The 22,842-nt window shown below is 43.6% G+C and overlaps 1 protein-coding gene across 1 annotated transcript in view; it reads right to left on the bottom strand.

The window, feature by feature from the left end:
* SASH1 (SAM and SH3 domain containing 1) overlaps positions 1-22,842 on the bottom strand; it is a 237,295-nt gene that overhangs the window by 159,439 nt on the left and 55,014 nt on the right. Inside the window, exon 2 of the mRNA XM_006872057.1 lies at positions 21,282-21,410. Within this exon, the coding sequence (XP_006872119.1) occupies positions 21,282-21,410 (129 nt within the window). The remainder of the gene's footprint in view (positions 1-21,281; positions 21,411-22,842) is intronic.

Below are 22,842 nucleotides of genomic sequence, written 5' to 3'. Positions count from 1 at the left end.
AGTCAGTTCTGACTCACAGTGACCCTGTATAGGGTTTCCAAGGAGTGGTAGGTGAGCTTAAACCTCCGACCTTGCAGTTCAAGCCAACTTTGCAGTCCAGCACATTAACCCACAGCATCACACCAGGACTCCAAACATAAAATTAACATATGAGAAATCATTTGTATTCTGGAATGCAGGTTTCTGGGGTCATGGGAGTTGGGGTGACCCACGCAGGCAATTTGCCCTAAGGTGTATATCCTTGAACCTTGAGCCTTTAAGGAGTGGATTTTTCTAAAGTCACCTTCAAGCCAAACATCACAGCTTAGGAGAATTATCTATGGAGACTTACTGATGTGCAGTCTGTTTGAAGAAGCAGGAACTCCAAACTTGACAGGAAGCTGTGTTTTATAGTCTATGGCATGTTCTTAATGATTCTGTTTTTACAACTGACTACCCTGCACCCTGCATGCATTCTGGTTATCTCCTGAGAAACCAACAGGAAAGGAATTTACAATGACATTCAAGAGATCATCCTGCCATGACCCCACCTACAGATCCTGTTTTCAGAATCCCCTCTTCAAAGAGCCTTCTTGATACTTCTGGACTGTGGAGACCTGATTTGAATCAGGTCTACTTACAATAAGTACATTCAATTACACTATTTGGGGCATTTCTCTACACATTGGTGCTTTTGACACATAGAACCCCCAGCAATTCTACTACAAGGAATATACCCCAAAGAACTGAAATCAGAATGGCACCTTGGACAAAAATACAGCCCTCGGGGGCTTATCATTTGGAAGAGAAGGGACAAGTGTCTGACCAGTAATGCCAGGCAGAAAAGAAAAGATACCAGAGGAGGAGAGACTGAGAAAACAGCCATGGAAATTTGTGGCCGTTCTCTTGGGGAGCGAAGGCAGAGCCTGCGGAGGATGTGGTATTCAGAACAGAGTGGAGAGCCTAGAATAAAGACTTTCCAGTGTTGAGGAAGGTGGTAGACAGGAGGCAGGTACTCTTCATGATAACAACTCTCTTGACATTCAGTGTCAATGCATATGTTGTTGTTGTTGTTGTTGTTGTTGTTGTTAAGTGCCTGTATAGGGTTTGCAGGGAGTCGCCCTTGTGGTTAAACTGACCTTGTAGTCCAATGCATTAACCTGCCGCCACACATAATTACTACATGATTAAGTAAAAGCTAACCTTAACTCAAAAAAGTTGGCCCTCCTCACTACTGCCCCCTGTGGACAGTTCTTTCCTGGGCCTCAGTGCTCCTAGTTCTTCTCTCCATTCTTCCTGAATATGCCATCCTGTCTGGCCAGTTCCTTACAGCCAGACCCTTCCTTCCTTCTCTAGTTGTTAAGTGCTGTTGAGCCAGTTCCGAGACCCTACACGGGTTAACTGCTTGGAAGGCAGCTAAGCTAACCACTATACCACCAACGCTTTGGATCTCTGTGGTGGTGGTGATGTGCCGTGGAGTTGGTTCCGACTCAGAGCAACCCTGTACATCTTTCTCCTATGGAACAGCTGGTAGTTTCGAACTACTGACCTTGAGGTTTGCAGCCCAATTCGTAACCATTACGCTACCAGGTCCAACCTATTAGCGTCCATGCCTCAGAATCACCAGAAGGTGATATAGGTACATTGGTTACCTCTCTACTGGGAAGCTGGTGATGGGACTCTTTTCTCTCTAAGCTTGAGCACGGGAATTCAGAGTCTGTACACTCCCACCCACCAACACCCACTGCCAAGGAGCCTATTCTGACTCAAACCAACCCTAGAGGAGAGAGTAGATAGGGTTTCTGAGGTTGCAAATATTTACAAAATCTGTTGCTTCATCTTTCTCCCGAGGAGCCACTGGTGGATTTGAACTGCTGAGTGCAACACTTAACCCACAGCACCGTCATGGCTTCTTATATGCACACAGTCACACCATTCAATAAACCGCCACAAATTACAATAGCCTCAAACGTGGACCAAGTGCTTCTTTTGGAAGTTCTAAACAAAAGCATTTAGCACCTTAGAGTTCAGGAACACATTTCATTCCTATCAGCATATTGCTCTCCCTGGGGCCTCCTCATGAAACCCTTCAGACGTATTCTTACGTAAGAATTACAGCCATAACAAGCAAACAAATATCAAGGACTGATGACTACATTCAAGTCTGACTAAAATGTTGGCTTGTGTTCAAAATTCTCATCTCGGGCCAGGCCAGTGGCCCATCACCCAGTAATGAGAAGAATGCCTGTTCTATACTGACCTGTCCGACAGGTCTACTCTCTGCCCTGGTCCCACCCTCAAATCAGCTCATCTCCCCCTGAGAAAATGCCTGAGTTGTGCATCACCACACAGGCCACTTCCCAGCACTAGCCCCAAAGGTTATCTTGAAAATTTCCGGAGGGTGGGGGTGGGGTTGGTTGTTTTTAGGTAAAAAACTGAGCTTTTATGTTAGCAAAAGTGTACATCTCCCCCAGTCAGAACTCAAAGTCCAGTTTTTCTCATGATGCACACATTTCCATGGAAAAACAGTCAATGTTCTAATTTGAGAATTCAAATGACTCCTTCCCAACATCTGTGGGAGTGAAGGCATCTGGCCTCTGAGCACTGTTGGCAGCTATTTTCAGTGACTGTGGTGAAGGTGAAGGCGCAGGTGTGTGGATGGGCCAGGTGGATGGAAGAGTAGGTGGTGGAAGGAGAGAAGGGAATGAAGGCTGGATAAGGTGAGGAAGAGCTGCCCAGAGCAATGGACGTTGATGGGAAAGGTATCATTCTGAAGGTACCCAGCCCTAGAAGGAACAGGATGGGAACAGAAGCTGACTCTTAAGACGTTTTGCCTTTGAACCAATTACTAAGAACCACGAGGGGCGTGGAGGGAACTGAGAAGGTGCATTGCACAAGGTGTATTTTCTCTGTCCTCCCTTCCTGCTCTTTATGGTATTTTCCACTATTCCTGGCCACCATTCTTTGCTGGTAAATGTGCACACATACACACTCACTCATACATCCGCATGTAGGTGACCCCTAGGCAGACAAGAAGTACTAACATGCTAAGGTTAAAGGGCAGTCAAGTCTATGAAGAGGGCACAGAACTGTCCCAGGTCCAGTCTGTGCAGAACAGAAAGGAAAAGGAAGCAGGGAAGAGAGGCCAGGGGTGAGGGGGCGCCCCCTGTTGGAGCTGCCGCACACTTCAGGAAGGCCTGGAAGCCAGGTAATGCAAGTCTTTTCCTCCACTATGAAGAGTTTGTGTTGATCCACTCATCAGTCCCACTCTTTCAACATTGTATTCTTTCTTCTCTCGGTTACTTTGCAGTTCCATGTGACCATACAAAAGGTTTGGCAGTATTCAACAAGAAACAAAAGTTGCTGCCTTGGAGAGTTCTCTATCAGACACAACAGACAACTCAGCAGGGAGACAGCACAAGCTTGGCAGTGCTCAATCAGTCCTGAGGAACTGAAGGACTACGTGCATTTTACTCCTCTAGCTCAGGTTTGATGTGGTTTATCCTCATTGGATTCTTGATTTTTACATGTTGATTACCTATTATAAAGACAATAGGTGGTCCCTAAGAACCACAGACACACATGCTTACATAACCACAAAAAAGGTCCTTTTCATGATCAAATGTGCTTTCATGGGCAGAGCCTTAACTCCTCCATTTATGATCTTTGACCTCTGTAACATTTTTCTTACTTTATTAACCAGTGGCCTCATTCTGGAATAAAGCCACTTGTTTTGCAGAACCTTACTTCCCCAAATCTTACTTTAAGAGAGTTTTCTTTATTTTAAAAGCCAAGAAAGACATTAAGAAAGATGCTTTTTGAGGACAGAAATCCAAGGACCTCCAAAATGTAAGTTATTGCCATCCATTCATTTAAAAAATACTCACTGACCATTCCACGCTGGGAACTGTCCTAACCATAGGTGCTATAGTGTGGACAACATATTTATTATGCACTTGTGATAAAGAGGTGAAAAATAGAACTCAAGGTAATATGAGATTCTGACATTTGGTAGTTTAAGGGTTGCACAGCCTGAATATAGTAAAAACCACTGAGTTGTATACGCTAGGAGAATGAATTTATGGCACATGAATTATATCACAATAAAAAAATACTTATTAAAAACAGCCCATGGGAGCATTGTGAAGGAAGGGAGCATGTACTATGTGCTTTCAGATGGTTGTTATTGTTGTTGTTAAGTACCATGGAGTTGGCTCCAACTCATAGCAACCCTGCACGGGCTTTCTGAGGCTGCAAATCTTTATGGGAGCAGAATGCCTCATCTTTCTCCTGTGGAACCGCTGGTAGTTTTGAACTACTGACTTTGAGGTTGGCAGCCCGACTGGTAATCACTACGCTACCAGAGCTTATTTGATCAATGTTTTATCAAAAACAATCAACTATCACATCTAACTTTAAAAGGTTATTGATTAGGAAAAACCTTGTCTATCCACCAGTTACCTATGAGTTAGTTGATTTCACTCATGGTGACCTCATGTGTATCAGTTACAGCTGTGCTCCATAGGCTTTCAAGAGCTGATTTTTCAGAAGATTGCCAGGTCTTTCTTCTGCGGTGCCTCTGTTGGACCTCCAACCTTTCAGTGAACACCTGAGCGCATCAATTGTTTGCATAACCCAGGGACTCCACTTATAAGAATAACAAAAACAAACAAATCCAGGGCCATTGATTTGATTCTGACTCTTAGCAGTCCTACAGGACAGGGTGAAAGTGTTCTGTAGTGTTTCCAAGGTTGTCAATCTTTATAGAAGTAGACTGTCACATCTGTCTCTTGCACAGCAGCTGGTGGATTCGAACTGCAGACCTTTTGGTTAGCAGCTCAGTGCTTAACCACTACATCATATGGGCTCACTCCTTAATCTAAACCCTAGATGTTTGTTTCTCTCAGCTCAGTGAATAGCAATGATGCGCAAGATATGCTGACAATCCTACTGTCCTTGCTCCAATCACTCAGAGTCTGGGCCCAGGCTCTCCCAGGTGAGTCCAGTTAAGCTGCCTCCCAACAAGTATCACTTCCTTTACTTTTTCTACTTCCCTAGTGGGCAGCTGATGTGGTGCTGTAGGATAATGAACTCGACTCTACTACAAGGTGGGTTTGAGCCACAAGGTTGGTGTTCAAACCCACCAGCCGCTCCTTGGAAACCCTATACAGGGTTTTTATGAGTTGGAATCAACTCAACATCACTCACAAGTGCTTAGCTTGGTGTCATGGTATTGTTGTTGTTTCCAACAAACCCACCTTGCAGTCCCGTGCTTATCCTACAATGACACACCAGGGCTCCCGACTCATAGTAGAATCACCTGAGTCACTGTAGAATCAAAAACCAAATGGTCGGTAGTTCAAACCTACCAGTTGCTTCTTGGAAACACTATATAGAGTCTCTATGAGTCAGAACTGACTCAACATCACTTAAACAACAACAGTGCTTACCCCGGAGTCCTGGTGTATAGTATATGCACTGGACTACTAACTGCCAGAGTGACGGTTCAAACGCACAAACGCTCGTCGGAAACCCTTTACAGATCACTGTGAGTCAGAACCAACTCGACATCACCAAACAACAAGTGTTTAGCCTATCTCCATGCAACCTCAGCGAGAGCTATACTTTGTGGTAAGTGGATCATATGAATAAGAATAAGAAAATCTTTGGCTCTTGGGCTCTATTGCAACATGATCCTCCTGCAACATGGTTTATATTTTCTATTTTAGTAGAAACTTCCAAGTAAGTGTTACTGGAACACACCAGAAACCCAGTAAATGTTTTTCTTTTACTGTTTTCCCCAATGCCCCACCACATGCTCTCAGGAAAAATACTGCATGCCACAACTGAAAACATCTAAAATAATAAAAGCAATTATACGCTGGAATTACAATATTATAGAAGCCAATACAAAAATTTCAACTATTTTGTTTAATAAATTAGAGTTTTAAAACAAAGTTAAAAAGTAAAGTAACCAAATGTGTTCATTGTAGTTCCACTTTCTGAATGTTCTTTTTCTAAAGTTTTTTATCTCCTGTGTTTTAAAACAGTGTTAAGGAATGTAATTTAACTGATTCGTTCGGACTCCGTATTGTCTACAGAATTCACAAAGCACTTGTATGTTGTTTGCTTCGGCGGCCAGGCTGCTGAACTTTTTCAATTCTCGGTGTGGCGCTGTGGGCTGATGCGTCAGACTGCAAACCTGTTTGAACTGCAAGGTTGGTGGTTCAGGCTCACCAGCTGCTCCTTGGAAACCCTATACAGGGTTGCTATGGGTTGGAATCGACTCGACGGCTCTTAACAACAACAATCTACTTTTTATGTTTTTGCTCTTTCCTGTTAATCTTCATTTGCGGTCCTCCCATTATCAGATGCTGCTCTCCGGCAACCTAACAACCCTCTTTGTTGGAGTAACAATTAAGTGCTTGGCTGCCTAAGCAAAAGTTTGGTGGTTCAAACCCACCAGCATCTGGCAAACAGGCCCTGCCCCCTGAACATTGCTGTTTGTTGTTGTTAAGCACTGACAAGTTGGTTCTGACTCATAGTGACCCTGTATAGGGTTTCTGAGGAGTGGCTAGTGAGCTTGAACCGCTGACCTTGTAGTCCAGTGCTTATCCTACGGCAGCACACGAGGACTCCATCATAAAGATTATAACCTCGAAAACGCTAGGGGGCAGGTCTACTCTGTTACATGGGCTCATTAGGAGTTGGGATCGACTCAGCGGCACACAACAATAGCCAACTTGCTGTAGTAAAACATCACCCATGTCTGTTTGTGAGTGTGCATGTGTATTATACCCAAAGAGTAAAGGGAAGTGAGAATGAGTCGAAAATAAGATGGCAATCCAGAAGGCAACTTAAAACCTACCTGCTGAAATTGTAGGATAAGCACTGGACTGCTAACCACAAGGTTGGCAGTTCAAACCCACCAGCCACTATGAGGGAGAAGGATAATGAGGCTTTCTGCTCCCGTAAAGATCTACAGCCTGGAACACTCTATGCAGAGTTGCTAGGACTCAACGGTACCTAACAACACAACTACGCGACTTGTATTTCTACTGTAAATCCTGATGTTTATTACAAGTGTTGGTTGCACTGTAATCTACCATTTACTGGAACTGTGCCAAATGCTTTGCATACTACACCTTATTGTTCCTTTACGACAATCCAGTAAAGGAGGCATTGCCACCTCCAGTGTTGTTGTTGTTGTTGTCTTTGAGTCGGTTTTGACTCATAGTGACCCTGTACAGCTTTTCCGAAGAGCAGCTGGTGGGTTTGAACTGCAGACCTTGTGGTTAGCAGTCCAGTGCTTATCCTACAAGAGCCACACCAGGATTCCAGTGGTCCCACTCCTATTGGGTAGTGCCAAGCCTGAGCTTTACCACAGAGAAGGTCCAGGTCAGTGACTGCTGCTTCCCAGGGCTGTCCCCACTATTACGGTAGCCTGGGTGGTGGAAACGGTAAAGGCAAATCAGTGAAGAGTTGGAGGTTTGAATCCCTAACAATCTACCTGTTGTTGTTGTTGTTAAGTGCTGTGGATAGCGACCCTATACAGACCCTCCAAGGCTGTAAATCTTTACAGGAGCAGAAAGCCTCAGTTTTCTCCCGTGGAGCAGCTGTTAGTCTCGAACTGCTGACCTTGCGGTTCGCAGCCCGATTCGTAACCACTACACTACCAGAGCTCGCTACCAGAGCTCCCTACCTGAGTGACTGCAATTTCAGCTATTCAAAATCCATAGTAGTACAGCTCTACTCTGACACATGTGTGGTAGGGGCTGCTGTAAGTTGGAATAGATTCGATGGCAACTGTTTTGTATGTTTCAGAGCATTAATTCCTACCTCTACCCAACTGAGATCACAAAATTACTAATCATCTCATGGGGTTATTAAAAACACTAAGTAAGGTAATTGACATGAATGTCTCATATACTGTAATGTGTTTTTTAGAACGTCACCACTGTGCTAATTTTCAGCCTAATTTGTATGATCTTCTCCCACTTTATCCCTTACTTCCTAGTTCCTGGCTATACTTCGCGTAGTGCCAAGGCAGACAAAATATCCTGAGCTTTAGAGGTGGGAAGTTATACTGATGATCGATGATGCAGAACAGCTTCATTGATGATGATCATAATATCACAGGCATTTTAAAGATGCATCAAAGCTATTCAGTGGTGAATTTTCCCTTAAGTTAAACTTCTGCTTTAGAATGAAAGGTTTATTCTTCATGAGTTAAGTGACTGGTGCAATGAAGAGAAAACACCAAAACAGATTCCAAGAGATCAAAGGAATTATGTTGGAGAAGCAAACCCCACACCCGAGGGGGACAGGACCTACACACACAAACAAAAACACCCTATAAAATCTCAGATGGGAATCTGCCTTCCTTTTTTTGGCACATTTGTTAAGAGTCATGTCTGCTGTCACTGGTATTAAAACACAACACCCACACCCGCACAAACACATCCAGATGTCCACCAATATTCATGATGTGTTTCCAATTCGACTTGGACTTGCCCTTGACTTTTTTTTTTTTTCAAGTTCCAGCAGTTTCTGATAGGACCCATGAGATAGAAAGGTAATGCTACAGCATAAATTTAGAACATCTTCATATTTTAAGTCACTGTAGAAAGTTTCTCAAATGATCCCTTATAAATAAAGAGCCAAAGAGTATCCAGAGATAACAGCAGTTGACTTACTCTCAAACCTAGCAGTTGCTGAATTAAGCCTCCATTTCTAATGCAAGCGCTGAAAAGGAGGGAGCTAGAAGCAGGTAATATTTTTTAAGTAATAACAGTAAAAAGCTAAAGGTTGTACTCTGGGGTTAATACATACTAAAGGCTATATTCTTTGATGTTCATCAAAAAATGCTTCAAGTCCTCTTTGCTTTCAGCAAGTAAGGATGTGTCACCTGAATATCACAGGTCTTAAATCTTCCTTTAATCCTGATGGAGACCTGGGGTGGCATTGTAGGATAAGCACGGAACTGCTAACCACAAGGTTGGCAATTCAAACCCACCAGCCGCTCCTTGGAAACCTTATACAGAGTTACTATAAGGTAGAAGTGACTACATGGCACTTACCAACTGAATCGTGATGCTGTGATTTTCTCCCTATAGTCCAGTTTCTCAGATGATTTGCTCAGCTTACAACCTGAGTAAGTATGTTTAAAGGCGCTGATACACATCTTATCAATGTGTGTATTTCTGACCTTAAACAATGCAGTATCCCCGTGTTCTGGTCCAATGACTGCCTCTTGGTGTATGTATAGGTTCCTCATGAGCAAAATTAAGTGTTTTGAAATTTGCAATGCTATTTTCTTATGATAGACACAGTTGAATGCCTTTGCATAGTCAACAAAGCACAAGTAAACATCCCTCTGGTGCTCTCTGCTTTCAGCCATGATTCATCAGATGTCAGCATTGATATCCCTCATTCTACATCCTCTTCTGAATCCAGCTTGGATTCCTGGCCGCTCCCTGTGGATGTACTGCTATAACCATTTTTAATTACCTTCAGTAAAATTTTACTTGTGTGTGATAGTAATGATATTGATTGATCATTTTTGTATTCTGTAGCAGCACCTTTCTTTGGAATGGGTACAGACATGCATGTCTTCCAGGATGCTGGCATGGACTAGTATCCTTAAATGTCTTGGCAGACACTAGTTGGTGAGTACTTTCAGGGCAGCAGTTTCTAGAAACATTTCAATTGGTTTTCCGTCAATTCCTGTTGTTGTTGTTGTTAAGTGCCATTGAGTCGGTTCTGACGCATAGTAACCTTGTACAGGGTTTCCAAGGAGCAGCTAATGAGTTTGAACCACCGACCTTGCAGTTCAAACTGACCTTTCAGTCCAGTGCATTATCCTGCAGCGCCACACCAGGACTCCAACTCCTAGAGTCTTCTTTTTCCCTAAGGCTTTCAGTGCGGTTTGGACTTCCCCTCAGTACCATCAGTTCTTGAAATATGCTACCTCTTAAAATGGTTGAACATCAACCATTTCTTTCTTTCTTTTTTAATGTTTTATTGTGAGTTATATGATAGTTTACATGAGAGAACCTCAGTTCCATATTCATTCCATCATATATCATTACATTGCCATGGTTCCAATCCCATCCATGCATCGTCTTCCGACCAAAGGGCATATCCTAGAAGCCCGTGCTCTACACTCCCCCACTCCCCCCTCCCCCTCAGTCTTTGGCCCACAGTTCCTCTCCCTCTCTGGATCCAAAGTCCCCAGCTGCTTCATCCCTCCATGTCATCATCTCTGTCTCCATCTCAGGCATCCCCGGTTCTCTGGGTGGGGTCCCATTCTTGGCTCTTATCTGTTGGTGGTCCCAGAGACCTCCGCTCCTAGACTGGAGAAATAATCGCTCTCTTCCTTGCTACAAAACATCTACCCTTGCATTTCCAACACTCACAATCCGTCTTGATAACCATTATTCACTACAGTATCTCTTGCTGTAAGGATTTATCGCCTCTTTTGTGTCACTGCATTCATATGCATAGGTTAAGTTCATCAGCTTGGATCAGCTCAGTCTTCTTCCCCCCCTCCCCACCCCCCTTCTTTCTTCTCCTGGTTGAGCTCTGATCTTCCAGGCATCCAGTCCCGGTCACGTGGGCGTCATCTGCAAGTGTGGGTGTTCTTGTGCACATGCCCTCTCTTCCCATCAGCCGGCAGCTCCATTCTCCACTTGAGTCCTCTGTGGCCATGTCACTGACTCTGGGCCCATGAGTCCTCGGGTCCCCTCGCACTGCTTGCCAACCAGGTCCCCAGCTGGGTCCACAGAAGCCCTCTGAATATTGTGAGGCTTAGCTCGCCGCTTCATTGCTGCTTTTACCCCATTTCTCCCCAATGGTGATGCGTGTGTTTACGACCATTTCTTTTTGATACAGTGATTCTGTGTATACCTTCCATTGTCTTTTGATGCTTCCTGCATCACTCAGTATTTTACCCATAGAATCCTTCAATATGGCAACTCAAAAGTTTGAGTTTTTTTCTTCAGTTCTTTCAGCTAGAGAAATACTGAGCATGTTCTTCCCTTTTGGTTTTATAACTCCAGGTCTTTGCACATTTCATTTTAATACTATACTTCTTCTTCTCAAACTATCCTTCAAATATTTTTGTTCAGCTCTTTTTATTTCATCATTGCTTCCAGTTGCTTTAGCCATTCTACATTCAAAGGCTTCATATCAATTGTATCCGCTCTGTACACAGGGTAGATGGGGACAGGCAACTTAGACATTGGCTACCTAAAATGAGGGAGCAATAAAGGCACGAAGTGACTGGCTTACAAGTTTTCAAGAGGGAGTTTAATTTAAGAGTGTGCGAGGGAAGATAGAGTTCCCACTGAATACTTTTCATCTTGTCTAGATGGGTCTGGTGAAAAGAAATGGGGACAAGACTCTCATGATTCAATAGTAACTAACTGTTTTCATGATTAATTGTGACTAATTTGTAACAAAAACGATGGAGTAGTTAATTTTACAGTACAGAAACAGAGGACCCTAGGGCCATCGAGAGAGAAGAGCACAAGTGGAGTGCGGGACCCTATTCAGAGAAGAAGTAACACCAGAGATGGAGGCAGAGATGAGGACATGGAGAGAGGGAGCAGCTGAAACTCTGGACTCATGGAAAGAGAGGGACTGGGTTTTGGCAGATAGGAGTCAAACTTGCAGAATGTGCTCTTTGGTTGTTTAAATTATTATATATTCCTGAGTGTTTCTGTGTATATCCCCTCCCCCCAAAAAGGAATGGAAGCAAATACTGTTGAATGATGATGCATGGAGGAGATTGTACTCATTGCAATGAAACGATGGTGTAAAGCCGATGTTCTCCCATGTAAACTATCAATTGGTTCACAATAAAAACTTAAAAAAAAAAAAAAAAAAGCAAGCTTCAGACTCTTCTGGTATCCACTTTAGTCTTTTCTTCCTTTCCTGTCTTTTTAACGACTGTTTGCTTTCTTAAGTATGAAGTTCTTAATGTCATCCTCAGCTCTTGTTGGCTCCAGTCATTAGTGTTCAATGAGTCAAAGCTGTTCTTGAGATGGTCTGTAAATTCAGTTGGATATACCCAAAGTCATATTTTGGCTCTTGTGGGACTGTTTTCATTTTCTTCACCTTCAGCCTGAACTTGCAATTGATATGGGCAATTGATGGTCTGCTCTGCAGTCCCCTGCTGGCCTTGTTTTGCATAATGATACTGAGCTTCTCTGTCATTCCTTTCCACAGATGCTGTTGTTGTTGTTAAGTGCTATTGAGTCAGTTTCAACTCACAGCAACATTATATAAGGTTTCCAAGGAGCAGCTGGTGGGTTTGAACTGTCAACCTTGTGGTTAACAGTCTGGCGCTTATCCTATAGCACCACACCAGAACTCCTTCCACAGATGTAGTCCTGTTTATTTGTATAGCTGCTGTTTATGGTGTTGAAATGGCATTTGCAAGGAGTAAGTCATTAATCTTGGAAAATTCTATCATGTGCTCTCCAGCATCACTTCTACCACCAAGACCTTGTACAGATCCTTCCTCTTTGCATTCCAATCACCAGTAATTATCAATGCATCGTGATTGGATGTTTGATCAATTTCAGACTGGAAGAGTTAGTGAAATTCTTAAATTTCTTCCTCACTGGCTTTGGTGGTTGGCGCATAAATTTGAGTAACAGTGGTATTGATTGGTCTTCCTTGTAGGTGTATAGATTTTATCCTATCACATACAGCATTGTACTTCAAGATGGATCTTAAAATGTTCTCTTTTGTTTGCTATGAATATGACATCATGCCTCTTCAATTTGCCATTCCAGACATTGCAAACCAAATGACTGACTCAAAATGCCCAGTACCTGTACATTTTAGCTCACTAATACTTAGGATGTTGGTCTTTATGCATTCTATTTCATTTTGAATGACTTCCAAACGTCCTAGATGCAAACTTTTTATACATTCCACATTCTGATTATTAATGATGTCTGCAGCTGTTTCGTCTCATTTTGAGTTGTGCCCCATCAGAAAATGAAGGTCCTGAAAGTGTTGCTCCATCCACAATATTAAGGTCAACTGTCCTTTGAGGAACTTCTCCACCAGTTCTAGTTTGAATGCCTTCCAACCTGAGGAGCTCATCTCCGGGCACTTAGTCAATGTTTTTTAAAGTTTTCAGTGACTAAATGCTCAGAAGTTTATTGCATATGCCTTCTTTATTATTGTTGCTGTTGTGGTTAAAATGTCAACTTGCTTCTGACTCATAGCAACCCTGTATAGGGTATCCAAGGAACGGTAATGAGTTTGAAGCACCGACCTTACAATTAGCAGTCCAGCTCTTCCCCTACAGTACCACTCTGCTGAAACCTGTCCATTGCAGGTGACCTGACTGACGTCTGAAACACAGGTGGAGTAGCTGCCAGCATCACAGCCACCCACAAGCCACCCACAGCTAGCTATGCTAAAAGGAAACAAAGCGAAAATTCACACCCTTTCGAGCAACAACTAGACTTTCGCAGTTCGGTACGAAAGTTCGGGGCAACTGCAACAGAATTTTCATCCTCACCTTATGAAAATGAGAATGAGAATTCAGGGAAGTCCACTTGTGTCCTGTGTTTCTAGGGAGCCACCCCAATTCCAGGTGGTGTTGGGGTTAAGCTCTAGGCTGCTGACCGAAAGGTTGGAGGTTGAAGCCCACCAGCCACTCCATGGGTGAGAGAGTCGGCTGCCAGCTTCTGTAAAAATTACAACCTTGGAGACCCTATGGGACCTGTTTGGGCCTCTAAGGTTACAACTGACTCCCTGGCAATGGATTATTGGCAGCAGTGACCTAAGCATTCACATTTGCTTCTGGAATATTCAGGGAACTTAAACAAGAAAACTGCTTTTCACAGCCTTGCTGTCTGCAGCAAATAATTTTATTTTCAAGTTTATTCCATTTTTTTGTTGTTAAAAAACAAAACCCCACTGTACTCTGTGTGCCTATGTTCCCAAAGCCACAAGGAAAGTAAAGAACAAGTTCACCGAGGCCCAGCCAGTCACCTCTTGTGAAATAACAATGATTTTTGTTTTGTCTTGTGAATGGCGATGCACCAGAACCACATTCTTGGATATGGTGAACAATCTAAGAGTCTGTGAAAGAACAGCATGTATCTCTTTGCTCCCAGTCTTTTAGGCCTTCAGTTCCAGGCACAGTAAACTCCTTGCAATTGTCCGGACAGGCCACATTTTTTTCTCTCGACATTGGGCCTCTAGGCAAACTATGACTTCTGCTAATGGTTAGCCTTCCACTAAAATCAGGCTAACCACCATGCTCTTCACGGTTAGACTTGGGCATCACCTCCTCCACACTGCCCATCACTTCTAAACTAGGTCAGGAACCATCTTCTACATCCCTGCACAGCATTTTAATAGTCTGTTTACTTGCCCCTGGTCCCAATTAAATATTGACCTTTCTGGGGTGGCGATGAAATCTTTTATCTGTGTTTCAAGAGGAACAACATCCCAGCTACGGGCTTGATGCTCACTAATTTTTTAGGAAAAAACATCATTACCTACACAAATGGATTTTAACAAATACTTACTGAGCACCTATTATATGCCAGTCACATATTCAGAAGTGATCAAAACAGATGAAGTGGGTTAATGCGCCAGACTTAGTGGGAAGGGACGCAGTGAACTTTCCAGGGCAATGGACGTGTTCTGTATTATGATGGGGTCATGTATATTTGACAGAATTATAGATTTAAACATTTCACTGCATCTAAAATTAACACAAAAACAGAAGTGTAATAAAAAAAATTAGTATTAATCAAGAGGTGGTGGTGGTGATTGGTGGTTATGAGCCGTGGATTTGTTCTGACTCATAGCAGCCCTGTCTAGGGTTTCTGAGGCTGTAAATCTTTACAGGAACAGAAAGCCTCACTTTTCTCCCAAAGAATAGCTGGTAGTTTTGAACCGATGACCTTGAGGTTAGCAGCCTGACTTGCAACCACTACACCATCAGGTGGTGGTAGTGGTGGTTATGTGCCGTGGAGTCGGTTCTGACTCACAGAGACCTTGTACAGGGTTTCTGAGGTGGTAAATCTTTACAGGAGCAGAAAACCTCATCTTTCTCCCATGGAACAATTGGTAGTTTCGAACTGCTGACCTTAAGGTTCCCAGCCCGATTCGTAACCACTACACTACCAGATCAGAGTAATCAAGTGGAAGAAGGAAATTGAGATGAAACAGGAACAGCAGAAAGTTGGTGATTGGTGAGGCTGGTACTATTGTTGTTTAGTGCCACTGAGTCAGTTCTGACCCACAAAAAACCCTGTGTAGGGTTTCCAAGGAGCAGCTAGTGAGTCTGACCTTGCAGATCAGACTACTTTGCAGTCGAGAGCTTACCCTATGGTGCCACATCAGGAAGCTGGTAGCAGGCACAGGGTCATTATATTACATACCCAGTCCTGGTGTGGCGCTGTAGGATAAAACACTGGACCGCAAGATTGGTTTGAACCATAAGGTTGGCAGTTCAAACCCTCCAGCTGCTCCTTGGAAACCCCATACAGGGTTGATATGAGTTGGAACTGACTTGAAAGTATTTAACAACAACAATTTATATGTTGCTGTTTCCTTTATGTATGTTGAAATTTCTCAAAGTAAAAAGATGTTCTTACTGTTTAATGCTGTTGAGTTGGTTCTGACTCATAGCAGCCCAGTATGGTTTCCAAGGAGCAGATGGTGAGTTTGAAGAGCCAACCTTGCGGTCCAAACTGACCTTCCAGTCCAGTGTTTATCCTACAGCACCACACCAGGACTCCATTTATAATGTACTGTTGTTGTTGTTGTTGTTAAGTGCCATTGAGTCGGTTCCGACCCATAGAGACCCTGCATAGGGTTTCCAGGGAGCAACTGGTGAGCTTGACCCGTCGACCTTGCAGTTCAAACGGCTTTGCAGTCTGGCACATTAACCCACTTATATCTGTTTTCTCATTTAATTCTCATAGTAGCTTCATGAGATATTTACCATCATCTTATAAATGAAGAAACTGAGGCTTGGAGAAGTTATGCAATTTGCTATATAAGTAAAAGAGCCAGAATTTGAACCCAAGTCTGTCCAACCCCTCAGCCTCTTCTCACTAGGGTTCTTCAGGAAGGACCTTACTTGATGTGGGGGCATTACAGTCTGAAGAAACCCCAAGAATAGCCACTCATGGTGGTCACAATTATCATTGCCTATGTCTTCATATGCACACTGCCTTCAAATCAGTGCTGACTCATATAGACCCTCTATAGGGTTTCTGAGACTATAAATCTTTAGGGGAGCAGACAGCCTTATCTTTCTCCTATGAAACAGTTGGTGGGTTTGAACCGCTGACCTAGTGGTTAGCAGCCCAGTGTCTAACCCACAGCACTTCTAAGCTCTTTATATCTTAGTCTAAGAAAGAGAAATTATTAAAACCACAATACTTAGGGCTCAGAATCAGACTTTCACCATCAGCAGCGGCTCTGATATCCCCACTCACCTGTTATAATATGCAATAGTTTATACTGCATCCCAAATCCTGGGACCTGGGTGTGAGCCTGTGCCACGCCCCCTCTCCCTTGTGAGCACAGTCATGAGTGATGATTTGGCACCTGGGTGAGGCGGGGCCCTGGTGGTTTATACATCTGCCATCAGCAGTACTTAGGTCTGTGGGTGGGACTTGTTGTCTGCCAAGCCTCAAGCAGACTCCATTTCAAAGAGGCCACCTTGAGCATGTCCCTTTCCTGGCCACAGCAGTCACTTTGACAGATGTCAGACTTAGTATCACTAGACATGGACCCATTATGGACTTGGAAAGCTGCTGTCATTTCCGATCAAAGTTTTTCCCAGCCAAAAAAACACGCACAGTGCAAAGCATCGTGCCAAATATGTGGAAGGATGGGCAACATCCCAACTGCTCAGAAGCACTAATGTCTCCATGCCCAGCAGAGACAACGGACAGATCCAAACGTACCGAGCCTTTAGGGCCCATTTGGTGAGAAATAAATGTCCTTGCCATCGTTATAAATCTGAATCATAAGCCTGTCTTCTCCGGCTGAATTTTTACCCATCTGCACTGTTGTCTTCATCTAAATTGCTGGGCCCAATGATACTTTATCAAATGCTCTGTCTGTCCAGTGAGGAGCCAGGTGATGAAATACTAGACAGGGGCATCACAGACGGTCCAGAAAGTTAATTACTAACCTAATTATGGGAACCTTTATTTTTCAGGGTTAAGTTGGAGATCTCTGCGGGCCGAGTCTTTTGTCTGTCTGTTTGTTCTCCGGTTGACATGGAATTAGCTCTAAATGACAATACTTCTTTAGCTTTTTAAACACAAACACATATAGCCAAAGAATTAATTCTGCAGACTCGTCCCTTAGTCCACAGAATTCACCCAGATAGTTTGTAATGAAAACCTCATAAGCCAGTAATTTTACCCCAACACCTAAAGCTCCCCACACTCAAGGCTGTCTTCTAAATGACTTTTTCTATGACAGTTATAGCTAATGTAAAGCTTCTTTTCTCCTCTATAAAATGCATTCGGTTCCTAATATGTTACTATTCCTCTGACAGCTTGTTGTTATTGTCTTGGTTTTCTAGGATTGCTATAATAGAAATACCACAAGTGCGTGGGTTTTAATGAACTGAAATTTGTTCTCTTAGTTTAGGATGCCAGAAGTCTGACCTCAGGGCACCGGTTCACGGGGAAGGCTTTCTCTGTCTATAGCTTCGGGGGAAGATCTTTGCCTCTTTTCAGCTTCTGTTTCTCGGTTCCTTGGAGATCTTCATGTGGCGTGGAATCTATCGCCCCACCCTGGCTTGATTCTCTGTGCCTTATCTGCTCTTCTATATCTCAAAAATGATTGGCTTAAAGCACACCACATACTCTTAACAAAGAAAACCCTTTCCCAAATGGGATGATAACCAGAGGTACAGGGGTTAGGGTTACAACACATATTTTGGGAAACACAATTCAATTCAGAACAGTTATTTTCTCTCAAAGTCATCTGTCAGTCAGCTTCTTCTGAGGGTTGCTTACCTACTGCCCTCAAGTCAATTCTGAGTCACAGGGATGCTACCAGACAGAGGAGAACTGCTCTATAGGGTTTCCAAGACTGTCGTATATATGGAAGCACACTGTCACATCTTTCTCCAGCAGAGTGGCTGGTGGGTTTGAACTGCTGACCTTTTGCTTAGCAGCAGAGCACTTCAATGACTGTGCCACCAGGATTCCTTGAGGTTGCTTGTTAACAAGCAAAGGAAAGAATTAGGTTGCATGTCCTCAACCTAATTCCAACAACACAAACCTGTTCCAATGGCCAAATAAGGAACAGTTTGTCTACTTGTCTGAAGGCAGAATTGAAAGTCTAGAAATACATGTAAAATTCTGATGCAATAAAAAGGGCCTTCTTCATGGAAAATTGTAGCTTTTCAAGAAAACTGAGGTCCAACCAAGACTCAAATCTGTGATCAGCTAACCACTGTGGGAAGGAATGTTCAGAAAGTCATTATGCCACATAGATAGCCTGTAGGACAGGTAGCCTTACAACATGTCACACGTGAACTTGTAGATTTCAGAGCCAGGTAAAGGACATGTGACACACAGCACCTAACTTTATCCTTCATGGTCTAAGGGCTTCCCTTTCCTGTAGGGACTTGCGTGGGATTGCATACAACAAGAACATAAACAGGCCAGCCTGGGATCCTAATTTTCTCACATAAGTAGATTTTAAAGAATGAACAGTCGAGTTTCCAATCTGGCTTGAATTAGCTCCCATCAATTTTACCCATCACCAAATTCTCACACCTTGGATGGGAACTAATTAGACTCATGGGGTGTTTTTCTCACCAGAATGTCTTTGGCAGCTCGGGAACACAGCACACCAAATTAGATCCATCTGTCTAAATGGAAAGGAACTTATTTATCCACCAACAGGCAGGCTTCATTCCTTACTACGAAGTTCTCTTCCAAGGTGTCCAAATACCATGGGACGAGTATTCTAACCCCATCTCTTACCCAGGTAGAATCTGTGAGAGTTCTTCAGTGTGGTATCACGGGTCAGCCCATCTACCAACTGAAGGCAATCATTTCCTTGCATAGTTCAAGTGTCTAGGCAGGCCACAAAGTCTGCCACCAGACTTCATACAGATCATTCAGGATCAGAATTACTTTACTTTTCTTTACTACTTACATATAACAGCGTAGCACTCAGTCATAAACCACAACAAAGTCCTGGTGCAGGCCATGGTAGACAAGATCCTTAAAAATCCTTGTGCTAAGTGAACTAAACCAGACACTAAAGGACTAAATATTATGATCCTGTCTATATGAAAGATTAAGAGCCTTAATCGCGTAGTGAGTTACAGGTTGAGCTGCTATTAGCAATGTCAGCAGTTTGAATCTACCAGCTGCTCCACAGGAGAAAGATGAGGCTTCTTTGCTCCCATAAAGACTTACAGCCTCAGAAACTCTACACAGGGTTGTTATGAGTCAGAACCAAGTCAACAGCACACAACCACCACCATCACCACCATATGAAAGATCTATACTAGGCAAATGCAGAGAGAACAAAGTATACTAGAGGTTAGCAGAGGCTGGGAGAGAAGGAATTGGGAATTCCAAGAGAGGAGACCTGATGTGGTGCTATAGGATAAGCACTGGACTGCAAGGTCGGTTTGAACTGCAAGGTTGGCAGTTCAAACTCATTAGCTGCTCCTCATAGATCGCTATGAGTCAGAACTGGCTCAAGGGCACTTAACAACAACAAAAACAAAGGGGTGCTAAGTTTCTTCTGTTTGTGATGATGAAAAGGTTTGGGAAATAATTCTGATGGGGTTATAACACTGTGACTGTAATTGTTGTTGCTGAGTGTCTCTGGTAGCGTAGTGGTTACGAATTGGGCTACGAACCTCAAGGTCAGCAGTTCGAAGCTACCAGCTGTTCTGCAGGAGAAAGATGAAGCTTTCTGCTCCCCTAAAGATTTAGAGCCTCGGAAACCCTGTGCAGGGTCACTATGAGTTGGAACTGACTCCACGGCCCATAACTACCATCACCAATGTCATTGAATTGATTCTGACTCATAGCGACCCTGCGCATAGCAGAACGAAACACTGCCTGGTCCTACGCCATCCTCACAATTGTTGTTACTCTTGAGCCCATTGCTGCTGCCACTGTGCCACGTGATTGTTGTTGTTGTTAAGTGCAGTCGAATCAGTTCTGACTCACAGCAACCCCTATATAGGGTTTGCAAGGAGCAGCTGGTTAGTTTGAACCACTGACCTTGTGGATCTAACCGACCTTGTGGTCCAAGTGCTTTATCCTACAGCACCACACCAGACTCCGTGCCACGTACTTAACGTCACTGAATTAACAGGACACTTAAAAATGGTAAATTGGATACTATAAACATTTTACCACAATTTATTTATTTTTTAATCGCAACATTAAAGAAGTCAGTGCACTATTTAAGTTGCTGTTCTACTGCAATCTTGCTAACGGAAAACATATTCTCATTAACTAGGCTCCAACCAGAGTCTAATTCATTTGAACTGAGCATGGGAGTCTCTTGTCACTTGAGACTGCTTAAAGGAGGTCAAGAACCCCACCATCTACACATGCCAGGGGACAGCGTTAGAGGAAACAGCCCTTGGCAGCAGTGACTCCTACGTGCCTGCCTGGGTTGTGCTGTGGGGCTCCTGGGGCGATGGCTTTCAGTCCCTACTCCAACTGACACTTCTGAACAGCCTTGATCTACCCATTAAACACCATCCCCACAGGGGCTAAACTGATGAAAAAAAGAAAATAATAATCTATTAATATCTGCTTGTCAGAATTTTCTCTCTAGAATTCTACCTTCTTTCCTTCCTTTTCTCCCTCTCTCCTTCCCTTCATCCATCCATTCAGGATTGTACTGCTGATGTAAAAATACCATAACAATACTGAAAGAAGACCAATTTGGTTTGGGCATGTTGTTGTTGAGTACCATTGAGTCAGTTCCAACTCACAGCGACCCTTCTAGGGTTTTGAAAAGCGGCTAGTGGGTTTGAAAGCCAACCTCGTGCTTCAGAAAAATGTACTCTATACTGGTCAATACCATCAATATTGTCAATCGGTCAACATATGTAAAGATTTGATCATATTGCCCCATCTGTTTGATGTCTGCTGAAAACCAGAGCTGATCCTTCAGGGATCTGAATTTTTCTCCCCAACCTATAGTAGTGTGGCCTTAAAGCAGACAGGCCGAGATCTTTAAAAAGACCAGAGCGGGGCGTTAGATCAGGAGCCTACACAGGAGCGGCCACGCCCACTCACCGCATCCAGATCCTGGGAAACTCGCCGCTTGCGCAGCTCCTCCATCCGCTCGTACACATCAGAGAAATAGGTATTGTAATAATCTGCATACTGCTGGGCCAAGTCATCGATGTTCCCCAGAGAGCCGTCCTGAGAGCAGGGGGAGAGGGGGAATGGAAGAGAACAAAGGCCGTCAGTCAGTCCACCTTCCGAGCTCATTTGATCTTCCTTCCCCTGACTCTGACTTTACAGAAATAATAACTTGATTCCGTTGTGTGTATGAACTGTGCTACGTAAGGTAGTGGCTGAGTGTTCAGAAGCAGATCGCCAGGCCTTTCTTCTGATACAATTCTGCATGGATTCAAGCCTCCAGGTCCTTAATATTTGCACCACCTAGGGGGTCCCTCATAACAATGTTGTTGTTAAGTCCCATTGGGTTGTTTCTGACTCATAGCAACCCTGTATAGAGTTTACAAGGAGTGGCTGGTGGATTTGAACTGCCAACTTTGTGGTTAGCAGTCTAGTGCTTATCCTACAATGACACACCAGAACTCCTATGTTGTTGTTGTTAAGTGTCACTGAGTCAGCTCCAACTCACAGCACTCCTGAATAGGGTTTCCGAGAAGCAGCTGGTGGATTTGAACTGTTGACCTTGTGATTTGCAGTCCTGTGCTTATCCTACACTGCCACAATTCAGTGTGAACAGGTGCCGGGCTCCGTGTCGTATGTGGATGTCTCACAATTCTCAGGCTAGCCTTCTGAGATAGGTTTGGCTCCTTTCTTTATAGTTTTGTTCTGTTGTCGTGAAGTGTAGTCAAGTTGGTCCCAATTCATAGCACCCTGTATAGGGTGTTTCCAAGGAGTGCCTGGTGGGTTTGAACTGCCAACCTTGTGATTCAAACTGACCTTTTAGTCCACTGCTTATCCTACAGTGCCACACCAGGACTCCACTTTGTTTACAGTACAGATGGGTAAACAAGAACTCCAACAAGCCTGAGGATCCAATGCTAACAAGCAAGGAAGCCAGGCCTGAGACCCGGACGCTCTGTGCCAAGAATAGTTTGGAAGACACACCTTCCATGTCCTAAAGTCCCCTGAAAAGCCTTGACAAAAAAGTACTGTTTCACGGAAGAGGTTCCCTAAAGCTCAGTCCCAGCTGGTCCAACTGCCTCACAACCTCTAGGAAGGTTTTGAAAATTACAAGAGCACTTTCAAAAGTTCATGAAAAAATTCCATTTGCTTCTCACTTCATTTCCCATGAACTTTGTGAAGCCCCCATGTAAAGGTGTCCGGATCCCCTAGAGCTCTTGGTGGTGCCATGGTTAAGCTCTCAGCTGCTATGCTAAAGGTTGGTGGTTTGAATCTACCAGCTGCTTCAAGAGAGAAAGATGAGGTAATCTACTCACGTAAAGATTGTTTGTTGATTGGTGCTGTTGAGTTGGTTCCAACTCATAGCGACCCTGTAATAAGGTTTCCAAGGAGCGACTGATGAGTTTGAATTGCCAACCTTGTGGTTCAAATCGACCTTGTGGCCTAGTGCATTATCCTGCAGCACTACACCAGGACTCCATGTAAAGATGGT

This window comes from Chrysochloris asiatica, unplaced genomic scaffold (assembly GCF_000296735.1).
Source record: "Chrysochloris asiatica unplaced genomic scaffold, ChrAsi1.0 scaffold00182, whole genome shotgun sequence".
In the NCBI taxonomy this organism is placed as follows: Eukaryota; Metazoa; Chordata; class Mammalia; order Afrosoricida; family Chrysochloridae; genus Chrysochloris; species Chrysochloris asiatica.
This window is presented reverse-complemented; position numbering and strand designations above follow the sequence as displayed.